Below are 27647 nucleotides of genomic sequence, written 5' to 3'. Positions count from 1 at the left end.
GTAACTAATTACTTTTTTAAAGGAAGATGAGCAACACTGTTGACAACTGGGGTTAAACTTCCTCACAGTATTTGGCCCCATACACACGAGAGAATTTATCCGCGGATACGGTCCAGCGGACCGTTTCCACGGATAAATCCTCTCAAAGATTTCCGCAGATTTCTATGCGATGGAGTGTACACACCATCGCATTGAAATCCGCGCGGAAATCCTCTGGCGATGACGTGTCGCGCCGTCGCCGCGATTATGACGCGGCGACGGGCGCGACGCTGTCATATAAGGAATTCCACGCATGCGTCAAATCATTACGACGCGTGCGGGGAATCCCTTTGGACGGATGGATCCGGTGAGTCTGTACAGACGAGCGGATCCATCCGTTGGAATGGATTCCAGCAGATGGATTTGTTGTGCATGTCAGCAAATATCCGATCTGCTGGAATCCATCCCAGAGGAGATTTCTCCGCGGAAACAGATCCGCTGGCGTGTACACACCATAGGATCTATCCGCAGAAACCCATTTGCTGGGATTTATCTGCGGATGGATTCTATCGTGTGTATGGGGCCTTAGTGTTTGTAATTCCTGTGACAATTATGGATAATTTTCTAAAGTACATGAAGCTATAGATGATGAGGTATAAAGTGTGTGTACCAGTTAATGGCCAATCATGGGATATCTGAAAGTGTATGTTAGGGAAAAATGGAAAGAAAACAACAACGAAAAAAACCCACATATGATACATCTTTGCAATGCATGCACATGTATGCATGCATGTTTTATCACTCTAACGATCCTGCAAGTATTTGCCAGAAATGTACTCAGAGCCTAAGTCCTGCCATAAGCTTGCAACATATATCATATGTGTGAACTAAATGGTGTCAGCCCTGCCCAGTTCTATTTGCTAAACTACAAAACCTTGCCTTTATTTTATTCTCCATAATATGAAAGCTTAAAAAAACGGGAGGAATAATCATGATAACACAGGAAGTGTGCAAAAGACACCATAGGGTTGTGAAACGCATTGCATTAGGGCAGGGGTCTCAAACTGACCTCTGCATGTGGGAGTCATGCTTGTAACTGTCAGCCTTATATTGCCTCATGGGACTTGTAGTTTTGCAACAGCTGGAGGGCTGCCAGTTTGCGACCCCTCCATTAGGGTGTGCGCCCCAAAGCTCAAGTACATGCGTGTGTCTGTGTATGTATGCATGTATGTATCTATCAATCTATACATATATTGTGCATACATACACGCACCTTAAAGCTCAAACATGCGTGTGTGTCTATGCGAATGTATGTATCTATATATAGATAGATTTATCTATCTATCTATATACTGTATATATTGATCTATATATATATATATATCTATATATATAAAACTCAACGTGTGTGTGTGTGTATGTATGTATGTTCCAGCATCACGTCCAAACGGCTAAAGATATTAACATGAAACTTGGCACACATGTTACTTATATGTCAGCAACAAACATAGGATAGGTGGTTTAACCCTTACCCACCCCCATTTGCCATGGTCGGGGTTTTCCTTTAAAGTCCCATTCAACTCTATGGGAAATACATGTTACTTCATGTTCCAGCATCACGTCCAAACGGCTAAAGATATTAACATGAAACTTGGCACACATGTTACTTATATGTCAGCAACAAACATAGGATAGGTGGTTTAACCCTTACCCACCCCCATTTGCCATGGTCGAGGTTTTCCTTTAAAGTCCCATTCAACTCTATGGGAAATACATGTTACTTCATAACTTCCAAACGGCTGTAGATATTTCGATAACACTTGGTCACATGTTACTTATATGTCCACTTAAACTATAGGATAGTTAATTTATCCCTTAACTACCCCCATTTGTGAGGGTCGGGGTTTTTGTTTAAAGTCCCATGCAAATCAATGGGAAATGTATGTTCCCACATAACTTCTTTACGCCTGGAGATATTTCAATAATACCTGGTACACATATTACTTATATGCCAAATAAAAATATATGACAGTTAAATTAACCCTTACCTACACCCTTATATAAAAGATGGGTATATTTATATTACTATGATTTTCCTCCCCAAAAGGTTAGGATAGGAAGACCGGGCAACGCCGGGTATTCAGCTAGTATATATATATATATATATATATATATATATATATAGTATATATATATAAAATAAATATAATTTTTTTCTGTATGTCCAGAAAGGCAGTGTAGGGTTAGCACCATGATAATTAGGTCATTCATTTGTGGTCGTTGCTGACAATTGCGCTGTTGTGCGACGTTGTACCCCAATAAAATTGACGTCCCTTTTACCCCACAAATAGAGCTTTCTTTTGGTGGTATTTGATCACCTCTGCGGTTTGTATTTTTTGTGCTATAAACAAAAAAAGAGCGACAATTTTGAAAAAAAACACATTTTTTACTTTCAGCTATAAAACATTTCCACAAAAAATAAAAAATAAACAAATTTATTCATCAGTTTAGGCTGATATGTATTCTGCTACATATTTTTGGTAAAAAAAATCCCAATAAGCGTATATTAATTGGTTTGCGAATAACTGTATGGGGGACTGTGTGATTGTGGAAACACACAAATCCATCTTTCTGCTTAGCAGAAAGACAGGATCTGTGTGATCTCCTCTGTCAGAACGGAGATCTGCCTTGTTTACACAGGCAGGTTCCCTTTCTGTCACTGCAGGGAATGATCGCAGGTGGCTGGCAGATATTGAGTACGCTGAGCCCGCTGATTGGCTCCCCCGCTGGCCAAAGGGACCGCGCCAACAAAAACAAGTTTCCGAGCCGACGTACACCTATGACGATTTGCGGGATCATGCCACCTTGCCGCAGTATAATGACGGGGCTGGTCGGCAAGTGGTTAAAAACAGAATTTTGTATGTATTCGGGTTATCTTTGTGTAATATTAAAATTTGTTTGTTAATCTGAATCATTTAAGTGTCACAAATATGCAAAAGAAAATCAGGAAGGGGCAAATACATTTTCACAGCATGGACACCTGCCTTTACACCCACATGAACTTTAATGGCATCCCAGTCTTAGTCCATAGGGTTTAAGCCCAGGTTCACACTGGGTACGATTTGGTTCGATTTGAGATGCGATTTCACTTGTGAAATCGCATCTCAAATCGGCAGCATTTGCTGGCAATTGTCGGCAATGACACCGTCCTAATCGGTGCGACGCCGCATCTGCGGCGCTGCACCGATTTCAAAAACGAGTTCCTGTACTACTTTTTGCGATTTAGGGCCGCGATTTACATAGGCATTTGCCGGCAATTGTCGGCAAAGACACCGTCCTAATCGGTGCGACGCCGCATCTGCGGCGCTGCACCGATTTCAAAAAGTAGTTCCTGTACTACTTTTTGCGATTTAGGGTCGCGATTTACATAGACATCTGTGCAGAAACCTGCACAGATGTCTCTTAAATCGCGGCCGAAATCGGGACTGCCAGCGGGAGTGAAATCGTGCGAGTTCAGCTGAACTCGCACGGCTTCACTCCCGCAGCCCAGTGTGAACCAGGGCTTATATTGAGTTGGCCCACCCTTTGCAGCTATAAAAGTTTCAACCTTTTCGCAGTCTTCACTAATTTATGCCAAATATTTGCACTATTGGCTAGCATTAGTGGAAGGTGGTGCCATGGTGCCTCCACTTTGGCCACCATGGTCTGTTAATTGGCTACCTCTCATGGTGGTGGTAATGTGGGAGTCACATCCCCATGGGCGGGAGAAGCCATGATTGAGGGGTGGGGTTTTGCTGATTGATGGCCACCTGAGCTGGGGCCCCTTTGCACATGTGTATACATATACTTTTGAGGGCACACAGGAGAGAGCTATCATAAACCACCTAGGCTCTGAAGAAAAGGGTGCGCCCCAGAAACGCGTCAGCCATTCAGACGTTTGAGGTATCATCTGATCCTCCTTGTCATCAAGTCCTGCTGGCAGGCGCCAAGAGATCAAGCTTAACTGTCAGAAAAGCGCTTACGTAAGCTCCCTTTGTGAGTAGAATCATTGCTTTTATTAAAACTTTTAAAGGGGTTGTAAAGGTTCGTTTTTTATTTTATTTTCTAAATAGGTTACTTTAAGCTAGTGCATTGTTGGTTTACTTACCTTTTCCTTCAATTTCCCTTCTAAATGTTTTTTTCCCTTTGTTTTCTTTGTTTGAATTTCTCACTTCCTGTTCCTCCTCAGTAAGCTGTTCTAAATGACTTTCCACAGCTCGGATGATGGTGGAAAGCTTACTGAGGAGAAACAGGAAGTGAGAAATTCAAGCAAAAAAAAAAACATTTAGAAGGGAAATGGAAGGAAAAGGTAAGTGAACCAACAATGCACTAGCTTAAAGGAACCTATTAAGAAAATAAAAGAGGAACCTTTACAACCCCAAGTGGTAATGCACTAGGTCGGTGCGCCCTCCTTTTTTCTTTCTTTCTCAAACATTTCCATAGACACACTCCTAAATCTTGTGGACAGCCTTCCCAGAAGAGTTGAAGCTGTTATAGCTGCAAAGTGTGGGCCAACTCAATATTGAACCCTACGCACTAATAGGTAGATTCACAAAGAGTTAGGCCGGCTTATCAGTAGATAAGCCGACCTAACTCTGAATCTACGCGGGCGTTTGTTTAAGTGTATTCTCTAACAGAGATACACTTAAACAAAGCTAAGATAGGCCGGCTTGCGCCGTTCTATCTTAGCTTGCAATGTTTCTGTTGGCCGCTAGATGGCGCTTCCATTGCGGCCGGCGTAGATTATGTAAATGAGGGAATACGCCGATTAACGAACGTACGCCAGGCCTACGCCGTCGATTAACATCGTTTCCGTAAGGCCTTAGGCGGCCTGAAGTTATTCCACCTATGAGGTGGAATAACAATGTTAAAGTATGGCCGCCGTTCCCGCCGCGAGGTTCGAATTTTTTACGTCGTTTGCGTAAGTCGTCCGCGAATCGGGAGTTACGTCGTTTACGTCCGCGTTGAAATCAATTGGCCCGTACGGCCTACTTAGCCGCAATGCGCACTGGGAAATGTAGTCGCCCGGCGCATGCGCAGTGTCCAAAAACGTCAAAGCCTCATTTCCATACAACACGCCCCCCTCCAAGTCATTTGAATTAAGCGCCCTTACGCCCGCTCGTTTTAGGCTACACCGCCGTAGATTAGCAGGTAAGTAGATTGTGAATCACTACTAGCCTAACTAATTTACGGCGGTGTAGCCTAAAAAGGCTAGGCTAGGCCGCCCTAAAGTTAGGCAGATGTGTGTGAATCTACCTATAAGACTGGGATGCCATTAAAATTCATGTGCGTGTAAAGGCAAGGTAATATAGTAATATAGTTTTATATATATATATATATATATATATATATATATATATATATATATATATATATATATATATATATATATATATATATATATATATATATATATACACACACATACATACAAACATACAGTAGGTTTTTGACATATGCATTTTATATCTGTTATATATTTTATATAGTATGCAATATTTTAAAAAGGTTTTAGGTATTTTCAAAACAAAACATAATCTTACTATTAGGCTGCTTTCACACTGAGGCGTTTTGCAGGCGCTATAACGCTAAAAATAGTGCCTGCAAAGCACCTTGAAAGAGCCTCTCCTTTGCCTGAGGGTTTTCACACTGGAGCGGTGAGCTAGCAGGACAGTAAAAAAAGTCCTGCTAGCCGCATCTTTGCAGCGCTGCAGGAGCAGTGTATACACCACTCCTAAAGCGCCCCTGCCCATTGAAATGAATGGGCAGCACAGCACATTTTTTTTGGCCCCTAGTGGGGATTAAAAGCGAAAACCACCTCAAAAACGACGCTGAAAATAGCTTTACTGCCGACGCCTCAGTGTGAAAGCAGCCTTAATGTTACCTATTATTGCAAAAGTCAGCTATTTTACAGAGGACCTGTACTGTGCAAACTGGTCCCCAAAAAGACAGGCAGAGGGCAAATGACAAGTAACCAGTATTACCTGTGGTTCCCTGGAGTTGATATGTTCTCTTAGACCCCTTTCACACGGGACTGTCCGTTTTGACGGACTCCGTTTGCTCAGCGGGGAGGAGTCGGCAGATGACAGGTCCGTCTCTGCTCACTGTGCAGGGACGGACCTGTCAGAGCTCCACTCTCCTCTATGGGGGATTGGATAAAAACGGCCTATCTGTTTTCATCCGATCCGTCAGACGGAGGCAAAGAGCGTTGATTACCAGCAACACGGCGCGGCCGTGGTGGCCCCGCTGCACACTCCCGCGGGCGTGAGAGCGTCGTTCTGGGCAGCCACCCAGAACGAGAGCCGCACTGCCCAGCCGTCATTTGACGGTGGGTGGGCGCCAAGTGGTTAAGGAACTCAGTCAAGTAATGGCCAGACCATTGTTCCTAATTTTTACGAACGGTCTACTGATTGGAATGGTACCAGCTGATTGGAGAAAAGCCAATGTAGCACCAATATTTAAAAAAGATACATCCCTGGGAATTACAGACCAGTTAGCCTAACATCAATTGTATGCAAGCTCTTGGAGGGGATGATAAGGGACTATATACAAGATTTTAATAATGACAACTATATCATTAGCAGTAATCAGCATGGATTCTTGCCAAATCAATCTATTACCCTTCTATGAGGAGCTGAGCTGCAATCTAGCTAAAGGAAGGCCCGTAGAGGTGGTGTATCTGGATTTTGTCCGTGTCCAGCCGATCCGGTCCGCAGATGGATGGATTTTCCTCCGTCTGCAGAATCGGAGCATAGCAGAGACCGATGACACCCGCTATCCCATAGGGATACATGTGTGTCCCTTTTTCATCCGTAAACGGATGGATGAAAATACGTACGGTCCACTGGTGTGAAAGGGGCCTTATACTGACTTGCCATGTCTTGTTCTGCACAGTGTCTCTGTGTGGAGATGGCCTTGTAGACTTTTTCTTCCTAGTGTAATAGCTGCCCCTGATGACTGGCGTTCTGCTGACTGATGGGGAATATTCAAGATGCAGCAGAAGAAGTGCAGAACATTCAGATCTGTATAATGAATGAAGCAAAGACAGAGAGATCCTTCCCAACAGGTCATCTGGTACAGCTCTCTCTCCAGCAAGGAGAACAGTGAGCAGCACAGTAGTGAAATGACCAAATCTCCTCAGACTAGCTGTCAAAGGCAATATTGATTTAGATCTCACACTGCAGGCAAACAGCTATGAGCTTGAATGTAAAATAATTCACTGCTATTTTTCAGGAGGAACAGAAGACAGTTACATTTTTCAGGCTACTGCTTAGGGGCAAAGAATATTTTAAGACGTTCCGTATAAAATAGCAAATTTTTACATTTTGAGTTTCACTTTAATTGTGCCCTGATCTTCACATACTCCTGTTTTCTGCAAAACGGTTAAAGGGGACCTTGCAGTAAAACGCAAGATTTGCTTACACTGCCCTGGCCCCTCCCCTTGACAAATCATTAAGGCCTCGTACACACGACCGAGTTTCTCGGCAAAAACCAGCAAGAAACTTGCTGTTTTGTTTTTTTTGCCGAGGAAATCGGTCGTGTGTACATTTTTAGACGAGGAAACTGTCGAGGAACTCGTCGAGCCAAAAAGAGGGCATGTTCTCTTTTTCCTCGTTGGGAATGGAGAAAATTGGCTCGCAGAGTTCCTCGACAGCCTGACAAGGAACTCGACGAGCAAAACGATGTGTTTCGCCCGTCGAGTTCCTCGGTCGTGTGTACGAGGCCTTACACTGTCTAGTAGAAGACAAAGCTAAGATAACTATTTTTTTTTCTTTACAAGTACAATTTACAACTAAAAGTGGGTGATTTGTAAAGGGAAAAGGGGTTCAAACGATTTGAGTAGGTCCACTTTAGGTTGGCATATCATGGGAGGTGGCTAACATTTGTTATGTGATCTAGCCTACTCCAGGATTAAAACCTAATTTTGCTTCAGATTGTCTCCTATGGAGTAGGATTATAGATCAGGGATTTGCTGGTCTCCTGACACCAGAATTAATAGGATGAGTGGATTCCCCCTTCCCCTGATCTCTCGGCAGGTGCCTTTCTGCTTCCCCTTGTTCTCCTTTGATACGTAATTGTGGATTTCTACATGAAAAGGCTATGCTTTGCACTGTTGCTTTGAATGCCATTTTTTTCACAACCTCTGTTATTAATTTTCTTTTCTTTTCCACACCACAGCTATTTATCCCACTGCAGCTCTTACACCTGTCACACACAGCACCCCGCAGCCTCCTCCTATTCTGCAGCAACGTGAAGGTAAGAGTGCTGATGGAGACCTTCAATCCTCGAAATTCAAAGTTTACAAACCTGCCCATTTTAAGCAGAACTCTAGGCAGTTAAAAATAAGAAATTATCTTGCAATTCTCTCTACAGTAGAGACCAGACTGTGAGAAGGAGAATAAGCACAAGTAGACAATCAGTGCTCATGTGCTAAAAAGGATGACAGGGGGAGAAATCCAAATGACAGAGGGATGAGCCCATCATTCTACTGCTTCTCTTTTCATTGTTCAGTCACAGACTCAAGAGACCTGTAGGTGTTACTAAACTGTGGAGGAGAAAGATCAGGTGCCCTTACCTGCCAGGCAGGGCTGTGCTGTATATTTCCTAGAACTGGATGTAAATAACCACAATATTACTTTGCAGTTAATATCGCTCCTGTGTATGTATTTTATCTGTGTAGTATTTGCTTTAGCATGAACATATGGGAAAAAAATATATAATTGGAGGCTACTTAATACTGCATTTAATTGAACAATAGATTAAAGTTATATGCAAATCTTAATATTTTGCTTAATAAGCAAACTTGGCCCTGCCCTCTCACATGCTGCCATTTTTGTAAGTGTCGTGATCCATCCTATCAGGCTCTGGAGGCAGGAGGGAATGGAACAAGATTGACTTTTACATGAAAAGTAAAGATTTGCATGTAACTTCAGCCTATCGGTACCTCTGGATCTATTAATTATTATTATTATATATTATATTATTATTTTTACTGAAACTAACCTTAACTTGCTGTGTTTTTCCATCTTGATTAGTTTGAATTTCCAAGGTTTGTGGCTGGCAGTGGCGGCTGGTGTTTTTTTGTTTGGGGGGGAGGGGCAGCAAACAACTAACCCCCCCCCCCCCCCCTTTCTCCCAGGTTGGTCCATTGGCACTTACCCCATCTAGGCAATGGGCTTCGGAGGAGTAGCGGCGGGGATTGGACATCCGATGAGCAGCAGCAGGAATCAGGCATCTGAGGAGTGGCGGCGGGGACCGAGCATCCAGGCATCGGCCAGCAGCTCTTCTGCTCCTCGCCTCCGCCATGCGTCTCCTCCTAGGTGTCCAAAAGGATCGCCTGTTCTTTCAACCAATCAGGTGATGGTTATCAGACCCACTTCCCGGCCTATAAGCCTATAAGAGCCTCTGGCTCTAATCAGGTGCTTAAAAAAAAAACTTGCCGCTGTAATTCATGCACCTGGTGCCCTGAAAGGGACCGGACACATGGGGTGGCAGCGGCGCCCATGGATAGATTCATGCTAGGCTAGGCGATTGCATATAGGGGATGGCCTGGAGAGAGGGGATGGCGCCCCTGGTGGCAAAGACCTGAACATGTAATGCTTCCTTTGTGACAGGTATAACACATAAAATGCCCATTTCCATGGAAGCAATAACTAATTTAAAGAGTGCAACAGGAAGACATGGAACATTTCAATAAAAAGGATGTTAATCTGAACTCAGCAGAGTATTTGCTTTTATAGCTATGTTCTCTGTGCCTATATACTGTATTTCATATCTGAATGTATAAATACTGTATATTGTACAGTTTTGTAGTATTTACAGTACACAGGGCCGGCCTGGACCCAGGTAGCACTTTGAGAGGGAAGGCAAATTGACACCCAAGATTTCCACTGCCATGTTAAAGGGCCGCCGTGCTGCCCTCATCACGCATACTCATAGTTGCCGGGCACGAGGGTGCTTACACACAGTCTAACACCGGCTGTTAAGAGCTCAGGTGTGTGTGCAGCCGGGGGCGGGGTACCCAGAGTAAACATAGCGCTTTGAAAGATCCCTTCCCCAACGACTCCACCAGCAGCCGATTTTGTGCGCAGCTTGCGAGGCTTGCATTTCTATTGGGTGGAACTGGAGGAGGGGGTGCGGCTGGCCTCACGCCTGGCCTGCCTTCTTCTGCTCTGGTGCTTGTGTGAGGCTAGGCACTGAAGACTGTGGGAGCACTGGGAGAGAGCAACAGAGAGTTAATATAACTTAGTTCTGTGTGACAGGGCACAAAGGGTGTCCATCATTTCATTTTTGTAGTGGCTGTTTATCTGCTGGATGGCCAAATGTTGCATAACCTGTCATGCTCAAAAATCACTACACAGCCCTAGATTGCCATTATACTACCTTAGCCCACCCCTATACTACCCTAGCCTGCCCTTATACTACCCTAGTCTGCCCCTCTACTGCCTTAGCCTGTCTATATACTACCCTAGCCTGCCCTTTTACTGACCTAGCCTGTCCATATACTACCCTAGCCTGCCCCTATACTACCCTAGCCTGTCTATATTCTACCCTTGCCTGTCTATATACTACCCTAGCCTGCTCCTATATTGCCCTAGCCCGCCCCTATACAGCCCTAGCCAGCCCCTATACAGCTCTATCCCAGTGCAATATCATCCATGGGTGTAATGTGTTCACTGCACATGGGCCCTGAGGGATGGGGGGGGACACTGTGCTGACACACACTGCACTCCACTGTGCTGACACACACTGCACTCATGGATCCCCTACAGTGCCAAATGGGGGGAGTGGTAACATGGCGGTATGCATGGTGGCCACTTGCACTGTGGGCCACGGGCCGCATGTTCTTGTGGGGCCAAGGCAGCGGAGCTGCTCCTTGAGCCCCCGCTGCTCGCCCGGCCGCCATTACAGTTCAGCCGTCGGGCTGGGGGCAGAGACTACAGGTCACGATACTTGTGACCGTGAAGAGGGAGGGGATCTACATGAGACGCGGCCACCGATGATCAAGTGAGTATGTCTGAGTCTCCACGCGTGTGCCTGGATAGGAGAAGCCGCTGCAGACACAGTAGAAGAATCCATGTCTTTATTTTTCTCCCACAGTCTCTGAATGCCTGCTTATTACTCTCTCTCCGTGGGCATTCAGAGGCTGTAGGAGAAAAATAAAGTGATGGATTCTTCTGTGTATGCAGCTGCTTCTTTCTACTACCCCCTAGTGCTCATAGGCTCCCACCATGCTCTCAGGTGCACCCCCTGCTCTCAGGCTCTACTACTGCATTCCAGTGATCTTCAACTCCCTCCAGTGATCTCCAGCCCCTGTACACTCCAGTCCCCCCAGAGCTCTCCAGCCCCTCCCAGTGCTCATCAGCCCCCCTGTACTCTCCAGCCCCCCTGTACTCTCCAGCCCCCAGTGCTCTCCAGCCCCCCCCCCAGTGCTCTCCAGCCCCCCCAGTGCTCTCCAGCCCCCCCAGTGCTCTCAGGCCCCCCTGTGCTCTCAGGCCCCCCCCCAGTGCTCTCCAGCCACCTCTCTGTGCTCTCAGGCCCCCCAGTGCTCATCAGCCCCCTGTACTCTCCGGCCCCCAGTGCTCATCAGCCCCCTTGTACTTTCTGGCCCCCCAGTGCTCTTCAGCCCCCCCAGTGCTCTCAGGCCCCCCCCCCCCAGTGCTCTCAGGCCTTCCTGTGCTCATCAACCCCTGTACTCTCCGCCCCCCAGTGCTCATCAGGCCCCCATGTACTCTCCGTCCCCCAGTGCTCTCAGGCCCCCCAGTGCTCATCAGCCCCCCCAGTGCTCTCCACCCTCCCCCCAGTGCTCCTAGGTCCCCCCAGTGCTCTCCAGCCCACCCCCTGTGCTCTCCAGCCCCTCCCAGTGCTCTCAGGCCCCCCTGTGCTTATCAACCCCTGTACTCTCCAGCCTCCCTAATGCTCTCCAGCCCCTCCCAGTGCTCTCAGGCCCCCAGTGCTCATCAGCCCCCCAGTACTCTCTGGCCCCCAGTGCTCTCCAGCCCTCTGTGCTCTCTAGCCCTCCCCCTCAGTGCTCTCCAGCCCTCCATACTCTCCAGCCCTCCCCCAGTGCTCTTAGGCCCCCCAGTGCTCTCCAGCCCCTCCTGCTCTCCAGCCCCTCCCAGTGCTCTCAGGACCCCCTGTGCTCATCAACCCCTGTACTCTCCGGCCCCCTAACTCTCTCCAGCCCCTCCCAGTGCTCTCAGGCCCCCTGTGCTCATCAGCTCCCCTTTACTCTCCGGCCCCCCAGTGCTCTCCAGCCCCTCCCAGTGCTCTCCAGCCCCTTCCTGTACTCTCAGGCCCCCCTATGCTCTCCGGCCGCCCCTATGCTCTCCGGCCGCCCCTGTGCTCTCTGCCCCCCAGTGCTCTTAAGCCCCCCATGTGCTCTTCACCTCCCTGTGCTGTTCACCTTCTATGTTCTCTGCCCCTGCTTGTGCTCTCCAGCCCCCCCCCCGAGGTCCCTGCCCCCTCAGTGCTCTCCGACCTCCCCAGTGCTCTCCAGCCCCTCTGTGCTCTCCACCCCCACTGTGCTCTTCGCCTCCTGTGTTCTCTGCCCCTGCTTGTGCTCTCCTGCTCCCCCTAGTGCTCTCTACCCCCCATGCTCTTCACCCCCTGTGCTCTCGGGCCCCCTTAGTGCTCTCCACACTCCCCTGTGTTCTCCACCCCCCCACATTCTCTACCCCCCCCCCTCATGCTCTCCGAGCCTCCTGGTAAATTAGCTATGGGCTGCTCAGTTTAAAATGTCCGGGCCTAATTTTTGTCCCAGTCTGGGCCTGGTGGTATGCCATTACATTTTTTAATACTGCTCACTGATTGGTTGCAAGAAGTTAGTGCACTTTATTACTGCTCACTGGTTTGTTACTAGAGGTGGACCCATCAATAGACAGAACACTTTTAGGGATCCTAAGACTCCTGGGATCAGTGGCAGTGCTGGGGGAGGGGAGGGTGTGATCAGTAGCAATGTTAGGGGGTTGATGGGATCAGTGGCAGTGGTGGGAGGAGGAGATTAGTTAGGAGGCAGTACACTGTGGTAAATTCTGAATCATGTTAAGCAAAGCTGGAAATATTTAGCGAGTATATAGTGGGGGATTTTACACTTGCCACCAATGTAATGGTGACTTTACAATGACCACCAATGTGAGGGGGAATTTGCACTGACCACCAAGTAACAGGGATTTTACGCCACTCATCAATATAAAGAGGGCTTTCTACACTGACACCAATGTAATAGGGAGCATTTACACCAACCACCAGTGTAAGGGGGAAGATACAATAACCTCCATGTAAGGGGTAATTTATACTGACAACCATTGTATACTGAGCACCAACGTAAGGGATTTACAATGACCACCAATGTAAAGGGGGATTTACACTGACCACCAGTGTAAGGGGGAAGATACATTAACCTCCATGTAAGGGGTAATTTACACTGACAACCATTGTAAAAAAGATTTGTACGGAGCACCAACATAAAGTGACACTTCCATACTGACCACCAAAGTTAGAGGGGATTTACACTGACCACCAATGTAAAGGGGGTTTTACACTGACCACTAGTGTAAGGGCAATTCTGCATTTACCACCAATGTAAAGTGAAATATATACTGATCACCAATGTAATGAAAAATTTACACTGACAACCAATGTAATGGGAGATTTTACACCAACAACCAAAAAAGGGGGGGAACTACACTGGCCGCCAATGTAATTGGAAATTTACATTGACCACCAATATAAAGGGGGCTTCTACATGGACGACCAATGTAAGGGAGAATTCCAAACTGACCACAAATGCAGTATAAAGAGGAGATTCTACACTGGCCAATGTAATGGGGGTTTACAGTGACCACTAATGTAATAGGAGCATTCACAGTAACCACCACTGTAATAAGTCGCATTTAATTCTTGGACCCAGGCAGCACAATGTCTTAGGCCATCCCTGACAGTACATTTAGCTGGTTGTCAGCTTTAGGATCCCCGCATACAATGTGCCCTTCATTTTGGGAATGTTCTTACGGCTGGTAATGTTGATAGAGATAATTAACTCGTGTGGGTCTCTTTAGACTGTATTGTGTTGCTTTCATGTGCAGCATTGAGCTGATTAAAGTTGAGCTTGAATTTCATCATAAAAAACAACATTTTTATCAGAGTGGGTTAGATGTATACAGAAAACTTCAGAAATTGAAGAACTCATTCATCAAGCGAATGATACCCCTTCCAAGTTCACGAAAACATGGTCTTGCTGGCAGCACTTTTTCACTACTGATGAATATACCAAACTTATGGCCTAATCACTCACAAAAAGAGCCGACAGAAATGTAAGTTAAAACTCTGGACCTTACTTCATTCTTTCTTCTCACTCCCTGTAAGGACCGTTGAGGAAACCACTTACCCCTTTGAAACCTCTTATAACAGCTATTACCACCCCCCTCTATTACCGGTATTATAACCCTATTAAACAATACAAGCAAATATATACAATTCTGGTACCTGTACTGAGAAGTGGAATTTCACATCAACAAAGGAGTTATGACAATTATCCACACTATAATCAGATAATCTTAGTTCTTTATGGGTTTTTTGTTTTTTTGTTTTGAGTTTTTATTTGTTCAACACACTCTGTTAGTGCCAGTTCACACTACCGCGACTTGGGATTCGACTTGTGTCGCCCCAAGTTGCGCGACATGAGAAATTACATTAAAGTAATGAAAGGGTTCCCCCTTCATGAGCATACAAGGCCCTTCGGCCTGGTATGGATTTTAAGGGAAACCCTACGCCAAAAAAACAGTGTGGTGTCCCCCCAAAATCCATACCAGACCCTTATCCGAGCACCAGCCTGGCCGGTCAGGAAAGAAGGTGGGGACGAGCGAGCACCCCCTCTCCCGAGCCGTACCAGGCCGCATGCCCTAAACATGGGGGGGTGGGTGCTTTTGGGCGGGGGGGCCCTGCGCCCCCCAACCGAAAGCACCTTACCCCCATGTTGATGAGGACGAGGGCCCCTTCCCGACCACCCTGGCCGTTGGTTGTCGGGGTCTGCGGGCGGGGGGTTTATCGGAATCTGGGATCCCCCTTTAATAAGGGGGCCCGAGATCCCGGCCCCCCCACCCTATGTGAATGTGTATGGGGTACATCGTACCGTTACCCATTCACCTGGGGGGAAAAGTGTCAATAAAAAAACACACTAAACAGGTTTTTAAAATAATTTATTAGGCAGCTCTGTGGGTCTTCTTCTGGGGGTCTTCTTCCCACTACGGGGGTCTGTTCCGACTTCTCCAGCGTCTTCTCTGCGCTCTCCCGTTTATCTCACATTTTCTGTTGCCTTCTGTCCTCTGCTGGGCTCCTCCGCTATCTTCTGCCAGATCTTTTACTAGCGTTGGCCTGGTCTTCTCCGTCGTTTTCTTCCCTCTTCTTTTCTTCCGATGTTGACACAACGCTCTCTCCCGCTGTAATGCCGTGTGCATGGTGCTCAACGACTTATATAGTCATGGGGCGGGGTCACCGGGTGATGTCATCCGGTGACACCGCCACCTTATGACATTACAGTCCCAGCATGCCCCGAGCGAGGTTGTCATAAGGGGGCGGGGTCGCCGGATGACATCACCCGGTGACCCCACCCCATTTCTATATACAGTACAGACCAAAAGTTTGGACACACCTTCTCATTCAAAGAGTTTTCTTTATTTTCATGACTAGGGTTGTCCCGATACCACTTTTTTAGGACTGAGTACGAGTACCGATACTTTTTTTCAAGTACTGGCTGATACCGAATACCGATACTTTTTTTTAAGTTTTATTTTGACAGTGGCAGTAATATGCAGTACAGGCATACCCCGCTTTAAGTACACTCACTTTACATACACTCGCGAGTAAGGACATACCCGCGAGTGTATGTAAAGTGCCTTACAAGTACTGTACAGACATTTTGCAGCCACAGTAGAAGGAGCTAAAGCTCCGAGAGCATAGCCCTTCCTGTTCTAGTGTGCCCCTGACACCCCCAATACAGACCCTGAGACCTCAACTACAGCTCCTGACACCCCCACTACAGCCCCTGACCCCCTACTACACCCTAGAAGTGAAAAAATATATTGTTTCATTTTAAGTACATTTTCGTTTTACATACATGCTCTGGTCCCACTGTGTACTTAAAAGTGGGGTATGCCTGTACTGACGCTTGGACTGTCAGTTATTTTTTACAATTAATTTTTTTTAATATTCTTTAATATATATATATATATATATATATATATATACACACACAATGCTTTCTTTGGGGGGGGGGGGGGGGGGGGGGGGGCGGTGTCAGTTTTTTTTTTATTTAACTTTATTATTTTTACAATTATTTTTTTTGTTTTTAGCAGCTCTGTTGGGGGGGCTTTGGTGAGATATTGGGGGTCTTAACAGACCCCTAATATCTCCTATTTGAGACAGAGAAAGGGACTAAGGACACAGATTCCCCAGTCCCTTTCTCTGCAGGCTCAACTGCGCTGTAAATGAATGTAAAGGAGACAGCGGCTTCTCTACATCCATAAACTGAGACATCGTTACACAGTTATGATGCTCAGTTATGAATGGACAGTCAGTGATCACTGACTGTTCATTCAGAAAAGGGCTCCTTCCTCTGCTCTCCATCCTGACAGATCGAGGACAGAGGGGGGAGGGGGAGCACGGCGGGGGACCGGAGCGATACACAGAGGGGAGTGGAGGACGGCAGGGACCAGAGCGGTACACAGAGAGGAGCGGAGGACCGCAGAAGAGCATGGAGGGGGACCGATGCGGAGCGCGGCGGGGGACACGAGCGGAGCACGGCGGGGGAAACACTAGCAGAACACGGCGGGGGACACGAGCGGAGCACGGCGGGGGAAACACTAGCAGAACACGGCGGGGGACACGAGCGGAGCATGGAGGGGTACTGATGCACAGCACTGCTGGGTACAGGAATAGAGCATGGACGGGGACCGGAGCGGTACACGGCGGGGGACACACAGACAGAGGCGTCTCACAATACAGAACCCCCCCCTCATATACAGAACACCCCCTCATATACAGAACCCCCCCTATACTAACACCCCCCCCACACAATACAGAACCCCCCCCCATACAGAACACCCTCCCCCCACAATACAGAACATCCCCTCATATACAGAACATCCCCTCATATACAGAACACCCTCCCCCCCACAATACAGAACATCCCCTCATATACAGAACACCCCCCCCCTTACAATAGTGCAGAGTGACTGACACCCCCTTGTCTTCAGACTCAGCGCGCCCCACAGAGCAGAGCACTTGTACGGAGGAGGAGGTGGGAGGCGGCGCCGCAGCTTCACACTCGGCTGTGTGACTGTCAGACAGAGACAGTCACAGCTGAGCCGATAGTATCAGAGCCGCGGCGCTGCGCTGCCATGGAGAAGGGGATCATTGCGGCGGGTCCCGGGTGGCGGGTATAACTCGGGTAGGGCTCGCAACCCCCCCCCCCCCCTGAATAGCCCAGCCTGTGTTTTACCTAGTCTGCCATGCCGTGCCATCAATCGTGCTGTCACCGCGGCCGCGCCATGCTTTAGTTGCGGAGGGGGGGTTACGGCCTGACGCCCCCTGCTTAGTCCGCCGTTGCACACAGAAGCTGTACACAGCGGGGAACATTACAGCTTTGAATAGCTGTAATGATTCGCTCCGCGCTGCGTTTAGACACTCCCCCTTGCTCCGGATTGGACAGTTCACCCGAGCAAGGGGGAGTGTCTATACGCGGCAGGGCGGGAAAGACTACAGCTATTCAAATGAATGCTGTAATGTTCCCCGCCCGTATTAACCAAGCGGGGATGCGGCGGGATGCGTCGTAGCGTCGGCGGGGAAGTATTCTATTCTGGTATCGGGGGTATTTGCGGGAGTACGAGTACTCCCGCAAATACTCGGAATCGGTCCCGATACCGATACTAGTATCGGTATCGGGACAACCCTATTCATGACTATGAAAATTGTAGATTCACACTGAAAGCATCAAAACTATGAATTAACACATGTGGAATTATACATAACAAAAAAGTGTGAAACAACTGAAAATATATTTCATATTCTAGATTCTTCAAAGTAGCCACCTTTTGCTTTGATTACTTTTTTGCACACTCTTGGCATTCTCTTGATGAGCTTCAAGAGGTAGTCACCTGGCGCAGCACCCCATCACTCTCCTTCTTGGTCAAATAGCCCTTACACAGCCTGGAGGTGTGTTTGGGGTCATTGTCCTGTTGAAAAATAAATGATGGTCCAACTAAACGCAAACCCGATGGAATAGCATGCCGCTGCAAGATGCTGTGGTAGCCATGCTGGTTCAGTATGCCTTCAATTTTGAATAAATCCCCAACAGTGTCACCAGCAAAGCACCCCCACACCATCACACCTCCTCCTCCATGCTTCACGGTGGGAACCAGGCATGTAGAGTCCATCCGTTCACCTTTTCTGCATCACACAAAGACACGGGGTTGGAACCAAAGATCTCAAGTTTGGACTCTTCAGACCAAAGCACAGATTTCCACTGGTCTAATGTCCATTCCTTGTGTTCTTTAGCCCAAATAAGTCTCTTCTGCTTGTTGCCTTTCTTTAGCAGTGGTTTCCTAGCAGATATTCCACCATGAAGGCCTGATTCACACAGTCTCCTCTTAACAGTTCTAGAGATGTGTCTGCTGCAAAAGGTGGCTACTTTGAAGAACCTAGAATATGAAATATATTTTCAGTTATTTCACACTTTTTTGTTATGTATAATTCCACATGTGTTAATTCATAGTTTTGATGCCTTCAGTGTGAATCTACAATTTCCATAGTCATGAAAATAAAGAAAACTCTTTGAATGAGAAGGTGTGTCCAAACTTTTGGTCTGTACTGTAAGTCGTTGCGCATCGCGCACACATCATTACAGAAGAATAGAAGAGGGAAGAAGATGAGGGAGAAGACCGGGCCAACGCTAGTAAAAGTCCTGGCAGAAGATAGCGGAGGAGCCTGGAAGTAGGCACCAGGCACCGGAGAGCGGGAGAAGAGTCCGGAGGAGTCGGAAGAAGACCCCCGGAGCTGCCTAATAAATTATTTTAAAAACCTGTCTAGTGTGTTTTTTATTGACACTTTTCCCCCCCAGGTGAATAGGGGTACAATGTACCCCATACTCATTCACATAGGGTGGGGGGCCTGGATCTGGAGGCCCCCTTATTAAAGGGGGCTCCCAGATTCCGATAAGCCCCCTGCCCGCAGACCCCGACAACCAACAGCCAGGGTTGTCGGAAAGGGGCCCTTGTCCTCATCAACATGGGGGCAAGGTGGTCTGGTCGGGCTCAGGAGGGGGGGCGCTCACCCGTCCCCACCCCCTTTCCTGACCAGCCAGGCTGGTGCTTGGATAAGGGTCTGGTATAGATTTTGGGGGGACACCACGCTGTTTTTTCCAGTGTGGGGTTCCCCTTAAAATCCATACCAGGCCGAAGGTCCCGTTATGCCCATGAAGTGGGAACCCATGCCAATTTGTTTTAAAAATTGGCATAGAGTTCCCCCTAATTATTGGGGGATCAAAGTCGTGTCCCTGCTCATTGAAGTTGTGGGGGAAAAGTCGGATTCACAGTCGTATGACTGTCTTGTCAGAATCGTGGCCACGAAATCGTGGCAAAATCGTGTGACTTTGGAGTAGCACAAATGTGAAAGGGGCCTAACACTGAAAACTTAAATTCTACCTGAAGCTTGGCTCAAATCCCTTCTCAGATTTTGCTTGTGGGGACATATTTCCTGAGAAAGACACAAACAGCAACACCTTGATTTAAGGTTTTATTTCCTTTGAGGACCATTCTCCCTCTGTATACCCCAGTGTGTCTGAATGTAGCATAGTGTAACTGGGAGGCAAATGATTGGGAACTTTCCCATTTGGCACACAGATAACAGTCAAAATTTAACAGAGGACCTAACTCCTCTATTTCTGACAATATTTGATGCAAACATTCATACTGATATGTATTGTCAGAGTTGCCTGAAACAATTGGCTGCTGCTCTTAGTATCCCTCTTTGTCCAGGAACGTAAAGATACTTAATGATGTTCCAGACAGTGCTTCTAATTGGGTGGGGTTGGAGTTCTCTGTTGCCATGGGATTGTCACAAATCCCAAGGATTTGTGAAGTTCACAAGCCAATAATTTGAAGGAATGGATAACCCATACCCTTATCTATAAAAAAAAGTGGACTCAAGGCAGCCATATTGTCAGTGTGTGTTACTGGTGATAGGAAGAACGGGCAATTCTGTAAAGGTAGATATAGTGATTTATTTTTTAAAAAATTTTTATGGTGCATGTTTCCCAAGGTAATTCCCCTTAAAACCTTAATGGGTTTTGCCAGAAAGTTTGCAAACTTTGAGCAATGTTTTGTAAAAATGTTCACAAACCAAACCCAGGCAGGTTTGCTCATCTTTTTTTCTGTTGCCTGTATCTCCCTTGACTGTTGCCAAGGTATACAGGCACTTTCTATCCAAACATGGTGGTAATCATTGAGTTAATGATTCATACTCTGAATGATCTAAGGTTATCAGTGGTGTACCCCGAAGTTCAGTGCTGGGACCCTTACTTTTTATATCTGTATAAATGATTTTGGGTCTGGGATTAAAAGTACCATTTCAGTCTTTGCAGATGACACCAAGCTATGCAGTTGAATAACGTCCTTACAGGATGTCTCCGTCTTACAAGCCGACCTCAATGCTCTGTCTAATTGGGCGACTAAGTGGCAGATGAGGTTTAACCACTTCAGCCCCGGAAGGATTTGCCCCCTAATGACCACGCCATTTTTTGCGATACGGCACTGCGTCGTTTTAACTGACAATTGCGCGGTCGTCGTACACTTCACCCAAACAAATTTGATTTCCTTCTTTTCCCCACAAATAGAGCTTTCTTTTGGTGGTATTTGATCACCTCTGTGGTTTTTATTTTTTGCGCTATAAACAAAGAGTGTCAATTTTGAAAAAAAAAAAAAATTTTTTACGTTTTTGCTATAATACATATCCCAAAAATGGGGATTTAAAAAAAAGCGTATGCTTAAATTGAGATACGGTTAAATGTTGCTAAGATACGACCGGCGTAAGTCTCCTACGCCGTTGTATCTTAGATGTCTATTTACGCTGGCCGATAGGGGCGCGTACGCTGATTTACGCCTAGAATATGTAAATCAGCAAGATACGCCTATTCACGAACGTACGCTCGCCTGTCGCAGTAAAGATACACCATTTACGTAAGGCGTTTTCAGGTGTAAAGATAAACCACCAAAAACATGGCGCAGCCAATGTTAAGTATGGACGTCGGACAGCCGTCAAATTTTTCACATTTTACGTCGTTTGCATAACTCGTCCGTGAATGGGGCTGGGCGTAAGTTACGTTCACGTCTAAAGCATTGACTATTTGCGACGTGATTTGGAGCATGCGCACTGGGATACGTCCACGGACGGCGCATGCGCCGTTCGTTCGAAGCGTCATTTACGTGAGGTCACGATCAATTTACATAAAACACGCCCACCTCTTCCACATTTAAATTAGGCAGACTTACACCGGCCAATTTACGCTACGCCGCCTCAACTTACGGAGCAAGTGCTTTGTGAATAATGCACTTGCCCATCTAAATTGCGGCGGCGTAGCCCACAGAAAGTTAACATACGCTACGCCCGCAGAAAGTTAAGCCGCCGTACGTGAATCTAGTCATATATGGCTAAAATTTGATGAACACCTGACCATCACACCTACACATAGTTACATAGTTAGTCTGGCTGAAAAAAAGACGCAAGTCCATCTAGTTCAACCAATAAAAGAAAAAAAAAGAAACGTGCTAAAGTATGTAAATACTCCTCCAAATCATTGAGTTTAGGTGTTTCCAGGGAATGGTGCTGTTAATGCTATAGCAAACAAACACATTTTAGACAATTTTTTACTTTCAACCTTGTGGCAACAGTTTGGGGAAGGCCCTTTTCTATTCCAGCATAACTGTGCACATGTGCACAAAGACAGGTCCGTAAAGACATGGTTTGATGAGTATAGTGTGGAGGAACCCAAGTAGCTTGCAAGCAGCCCTGATCTCAGCTTCATTAAAGTGGTTATATGCCAAAAAACAAAAACCTGTAAGGCAAAAGCATAAAGAGCTAGTATGAACCGCATACTAGCTCATTATGAAATACTTACCTTAAAATGAAGCTCCCACAGGGCTGCCCAGTCACCGCTGAGGGAGCTGACATGTTCCCTCTTTTGGGTTTGCGGCTCCGGCATTGTGAGTGGCTGGATTCACGATGACATCATTCCCGCGCATGCATGCAGGAGCCCTCTGTTCTGGCAAGTTCCGGAAAGATACGACGAACCTTTGCCGCACCTTCATTACGCATGAGCCACTGATGTCAGCGGCTGCATGCAAGGTGAATATCTCCCTAACCGTACAGGTTTAGGAGATATTCATTTTACCTACAGGTAAGCCTTATTATAGGCTCACCTGTAGGTAAAAATGACCAAGTGGACAATACAACCACTTTAAAGTTGAGGTCCACCATAAAAAAAATGTAAAAAAAATGACACCAAAATGCTACAAAAAATGTGAAAAAAAAAATGTGAAAAAAAAATGTTTACTTACCAGAAATTGCGGTTGCTATGCGGATCTTCCTAATCTACCTCTTCCTAGTCTGCGGCTGGTCTTCATCCTCGCGTTGTCTCCTGGGGAATGGGGCACGCTGCCTTCTGGGAACTGTGTGTATCCCAGAAAGCAGCCGCCTATTCACAAAGCGCTGCGAGACTCGCATATGTGCAGTAGGAAACAGGCAGTGAAGCCACAGGGCTCCATTGCCTGTTTCCCTTAGTGAGGATGGCGGCGCCGGGACCTGACACAATCGAGGGATCGGCCTCGGTGGGGCCGACATCGCGGGCGCCTAGGACAGGTAAGTGTCATTATTAAAAGTCAGCAGCTACAGTGTTTGTAGCTGCTGACTTTAAAAATAAACACTATTGGGATGAATTAGAATGCAATTTGTGAGTTAGGTCTTCTCATCCAACATCCTCATCTGACCCTGCAAATGCTCTTTCGGCTACATGAGCAGAAATTCCCCCCTTCCTAAGTCACACACTCCAAAATCTTGTGGAAAACCTTTCCAGACGATTGAAGGCATTTATAGCCAAAAAGGGAAGGATGGAATTACCTCCATTATAATGTCCATGGTTTTAAATGGGATTTCCAACAAGCTCATTTAGGTGTTATGAAATACCTGCAAGGTTATTTAGCTCAAGTGGTATAGTATTTTTGGAGGTTCACAGAAGTTAAAACATGAATTCATAAATACACTTTTTGAACATTTGCTGTATGCTCTCTGGACATAATCCGTCTTTGTAATATATATATATCTGTGATCATTTCACAGGACCCGAGGGCTGTAACCTATTCATCTATCACCTTCCCCAAGAGTTTGGGGATAATGAGCTAACACAAATGTTTCTGCCCTTTGGAAACATCATTTCATCCAAAGTGTTCATGGATCGAGCGACCAATCAGAGCAAATGTTTTGGTGAGTTCTAACCATAGAATCAGCCAGAGTATAAAACTAGATTGATATTATTAAAGAGGCACATTATAACTGCTAGATTGATATTTTTTAAGAGGCACATTATAACTGTATTATTTTTTTATGTATCTTTGCATTAGTCAGAGATAGCAATTTGTCACCATGAAATATAAAGCCAAGTGATTATAAAAAGAAAGCCAAATATTTAAAGTTTTTTTTACTATTAAATCTTATTTCCTCGTTCACCAGGATTTGTCAGCTTTGATAATCCATCGAGTGCTCAAACGGCAATCCAAGCCATGAATGGATTTCAAATAGGAATGAAGAGGCTTAAGGTCCAGCTAAAGAGGCCCAAGGACACAAGCCAACCATACTGACCACCCACAGGCCGATAGGCCCTCCTGATCATACAGGTATAGTCACCTTTATACGACTTTCATTGTTATCAGCTGATTGTACCAAGGAGTGATATTGGCTTCTTTCTCTCCCTTTGTGCTGTCTTATTTTGGTAGTTTGGAGCAAAAATCGTTGACACTAATTTGTCTTTTATGCCACAGGTACACAATGGACCTTTGACTCCTGAATCCTTTCCTATAGGATTATGGGAAAAAGAAGACTTTTTCCTTCTAAACACTCCCTCCCACCCTTGAGCCTCATGACCTTTGTCCCTCACCCACACTCAAGGACCAAAAAATAAAAAGGTGACTATGGGGAGAAGCAGCAAGAACCAAGCTACCTAAACACAAGTTTGTGTCTTGTGAGTGTTCTATGTCTGTCTGCTGAATGCCCAAGAAAGACCACCCCTGATGGAACAAACTTACACCTGATGACCTCCTTTAAATGACCAAATACAAGAGGGGGTATAGGGTGATGCCCTTCAGGTGGCAAACCCCCCACCATAAGAGTGTCTACTGATTTGCAGTGCAAAGAACTGTTTACGTATTTATATGAACATATTTATTTATTGGGGAGGCCCAATGCAACATACCACACCCCTTTTCACTGCCAGAGGGCCAAGCAATGTGGGATGGTGTTAAAACATTGTTTATTTTGTTTTAGATTTTTTTCTTGGTTATTTGCGGAGGACAGGGTGTTCTGGGTGGGCAGGATTGGAGCTCAACAGAGTTCAAAGGTCATGTTTACAAAGCAGCCCCCCACACTCACAGGGAAGTTTCCATTTGTCTGCTGCTCATACACCTGGCCCCCCAGAAAAAAGGGCTGGACTTTTGCATCTGCTCCAAAACCCTGCTCTGCATCTTTCAGGACTGGGGAGGACTTAACCATTCAATGTTGTTCTGCGAAGAAACTGCAGAAGAGAAGCTGAATCTGATATCCATGCCTCATTCTTACGGCAGAGATTACCTGCTACCTATCCAACTTCCCTTTGTGTTAACAAGGCGCTAAATGGTCTCATTAACGAAAATGCTTGAGTTTCATACTAGAAAGTCAGGATGTGCGAAGTTTTTCGCCAACATCATATTCCCCAAACCGCCACGGCTGCTTTTCTGTTTAGAGAAAATTTCTATGACTGCTTATCAGAGGGTTTAGGCTTTGTCAGAATTAAAAAAGATTTGTTTTAATTAATAAAGTTTTAAGGGCCAAGTGAGGCAGATGTTACATGCTGACATCTAGTGTTTCAGAGTAGAGAACATCAGTTTGATCCCACTGTAAGCTGATATAGCAAACTTCAGCTTGGGGTGAAAAAACACAGTGTACATCTGTTCAGATGCATAAAATCCATAAAATATAATTGTATGCCAGTTTGTATTTTCGCCCAGTGCATGGCTGCCAGTATGTTAAATGATTCCTGGGACATCTTGCCATGGAACAAGTGGCTAATTGCATTAATGGAATGATCTACATGGGCCTTGCTAGATTGTAATCTTTATCATGATACCATGGTTAGGTAAGCCGTATGATTTCAGTTTAGTAAATATTACCTTAAAAAAAAAAAAAAGCAAGAACAATAAAATCATGAGATTTATAACTTTTAGGAGGACGGTATAGTCTTAAAGCACTATGTAGTGTTCAATACATATCATGAAAACCTTGTCCCTGAAAATGAGCATCAGTTAGTGACCATTATTATGCATCTATATTCAACATTCTGCATTATAGGTCCATTTATTAGTAAATAAATCTGTTGCACTTGTATACTGATAAGAAAAGATTTACAATTTATTTAGAATAGTCTTAAGCACATTGTAATGAATATAGCAGGATTAACATTTAAACTGTACCTGTATGCACCGCAATCCGCTATTTTATGGGCTCAAATCAGCCTACTGCAAAATGATGACACCACCCTGTGAAATCATTGGCTGTTCTCCAAAAATACTGATTGAGCCAATAAAATGGCTGCCTGTGCTACATAGTTGACAATTACATTTGTTTTTGGCCAGTGTGGCCTAAAGCACACAGGCATGTAAACATTAAGCATTTATCATATTTTACCGAGGAAATCCAACTGGGGTTTTTAGGAATATGTAGAAGTTAGGTTTGATTAAGGTGGGTTATTGTAGTGTAGCATCCTCAAGGCATGAGGTACAGTTGTCACTAGTAAAATAGAAAAGTTAATTTTAACGCAATGGAAACCAGCAACGTTTTGCTAATTTCTTTAGTCTACTCAGTGCAGTAATGAGGTAACAGCCTACCCCAAGAACAAGGGGTCGTTGCATCTGTGGTCACTTGTAAATACCATTTTTATACTTCAAACATTCCTTATCTCAGATGTGAAAAGAAGCGGCCCTGGTTAAGCACAAGAAGGAAGGGGGGCTTCTGGGCTTGTTTTACCTCTCCCGGTTCTTCAGTCTATAATTACCACAAATTATCAGTTTACCCTCTTCTCTAAATGGATGGCAGCATCACAAAGAGCAGGTTTCCTAAAAGATGTCACTGTTACCCTTCTGTAGATGAAAAACATCTTCCCCCTACCCATATTCGCTGTTGCAGGGTCTCTGAAAGGCACTATGTGTATATATATAGACATAAGATTATATTTGTGCTGCAGAGGATAACACAGATTACTACTTGTAAAACCTATTTTCCACTGTCAGACGGGCCACAATTGTGTTGTTATAGTTATTGTATTACAGGCCTCCTACTAAATTTAATGCCAGTTAAAGTTCAAACCAGATTGCAGTGTTATGTGAGGAAGGCCTGAGACATTTACCACCGTAAATTCTGTAGGGTCTAGGACTGAATACTATAAACTAGATATTTTTTCCATGAATATAGATAATGAGGCTTGTGGCTTAACTCTGAACTTGACTTACAAAATACAAGTAAATATATTACATGAGCTATAAAGGATTTTTCATAAGAAAGACAAAGCACAGTTTAACCAGATGAGGAAAAGGGTTAAAGCAGCTAATTGTTTAGCACTGAAATTTTTCGCATCAACCTCCACAGCTCGCCTTGCCATTGGTTTATTCATCTTGTACAGAGAGTTTCCAAGATTGCCACCAATGTGAGCAGGAAATCTTCAGGGCTGTCAGTGATTAATTATCATATCGTATTCAGTGCTAATTTGGCACCGGTGGATTGGGCAGCACATGGACTTGTGCCTCATGTGCTCATATAAGCAAGTGCTTTCTCTGCATCACAGCCTCTTCATACGTCACCTGGGCCGCACATTCCCTGGGTGTGTATAAGATTATATCTGTGACAGAAAAATCCAGGTGTTCAGAACAGCTGCCATTTACGAAAGAATTAAAAGCTAATTCTTAAGGCTGAGTGTCTTCCTGTCTTTTTTTTTAATGTTATCATTTTATGTTCAAGGATAGCAGAATATAGCGTGTATGTGTGTATGTGTGTAACTGTGTATACAGTACTGTGCAAAAGTTTTAGGCAGGTGTGAAAAAATGCTGTAAATTAAAAATGTTTTCAGAAATAGAAGTGTTAATAGTTTATTTTTATTAATAACAAAAAGTTAGCAAATCTAAATCAAAAGTAAAATTTTGTGTGACTACCCTTTTGCTTCAAACCAGCATGAATTCTTCTAGGTACCCACACAGTGCTTCTGCACACATTTTTGAAGGAACTCAGGAGGTAGGTTGTTCCAAACATCTTGGAGAACTAGCCACAGCTCTTCTGTGGTT

At 45.4% G+C, this 27647-nt stretch overlaps 1 protein-coding gene across 1 annotated transcript in view; it reads left to right on the top strand.

The window, feature by feature from the left end:
* CELF5 (CUGBP Elav-like family member 5) overlaps positions 1 to 27279 on the top strand; it is a 210032-nt gene extending 182753 nt beyond the window's left edge. Inside the window, exons 10-13 of the mRNA XM_040321713.1 lie at positions 8197 to 8274; positions 23407 to 23550; positions 23797 to 23960; positions 24105 to 27279. Coding sequence (XP_040177647.1) covers positions 8197 to 8274; positions 23407 to 23550; positions 23797 to 23924 — 350 coding nt within the window. The 3' untranslated portion in view covers positions 23925 to 23960; positions 24105 to 27279. The remainder of the gene's footprint in view (positions 1 to 8196; positions 8275 to 23406; positions 23551 to 23796; positions 23961 to 24104) is intronic.
* Positions 27280 to 27647: the final 368 nt, after the last annotated feature.

This window comes from Rana temporaria, chromosome 1, assembly GCF_905171775.1.
Source record: "Rana temporaria chromosome 1, aRanTem1.1, whole genome shotgun sequence".
Lineage (NCBI taxonomy): Eukaryota > Metazoa > Chordata > Amphibia > Anura > Ranidae > Rana > Rana temporaria.
The sequence above is the reverse complement of the archived record's forward strand: the minus strand, read 5'-3'. Positions and strand labels throughout refer to the sequence as shown.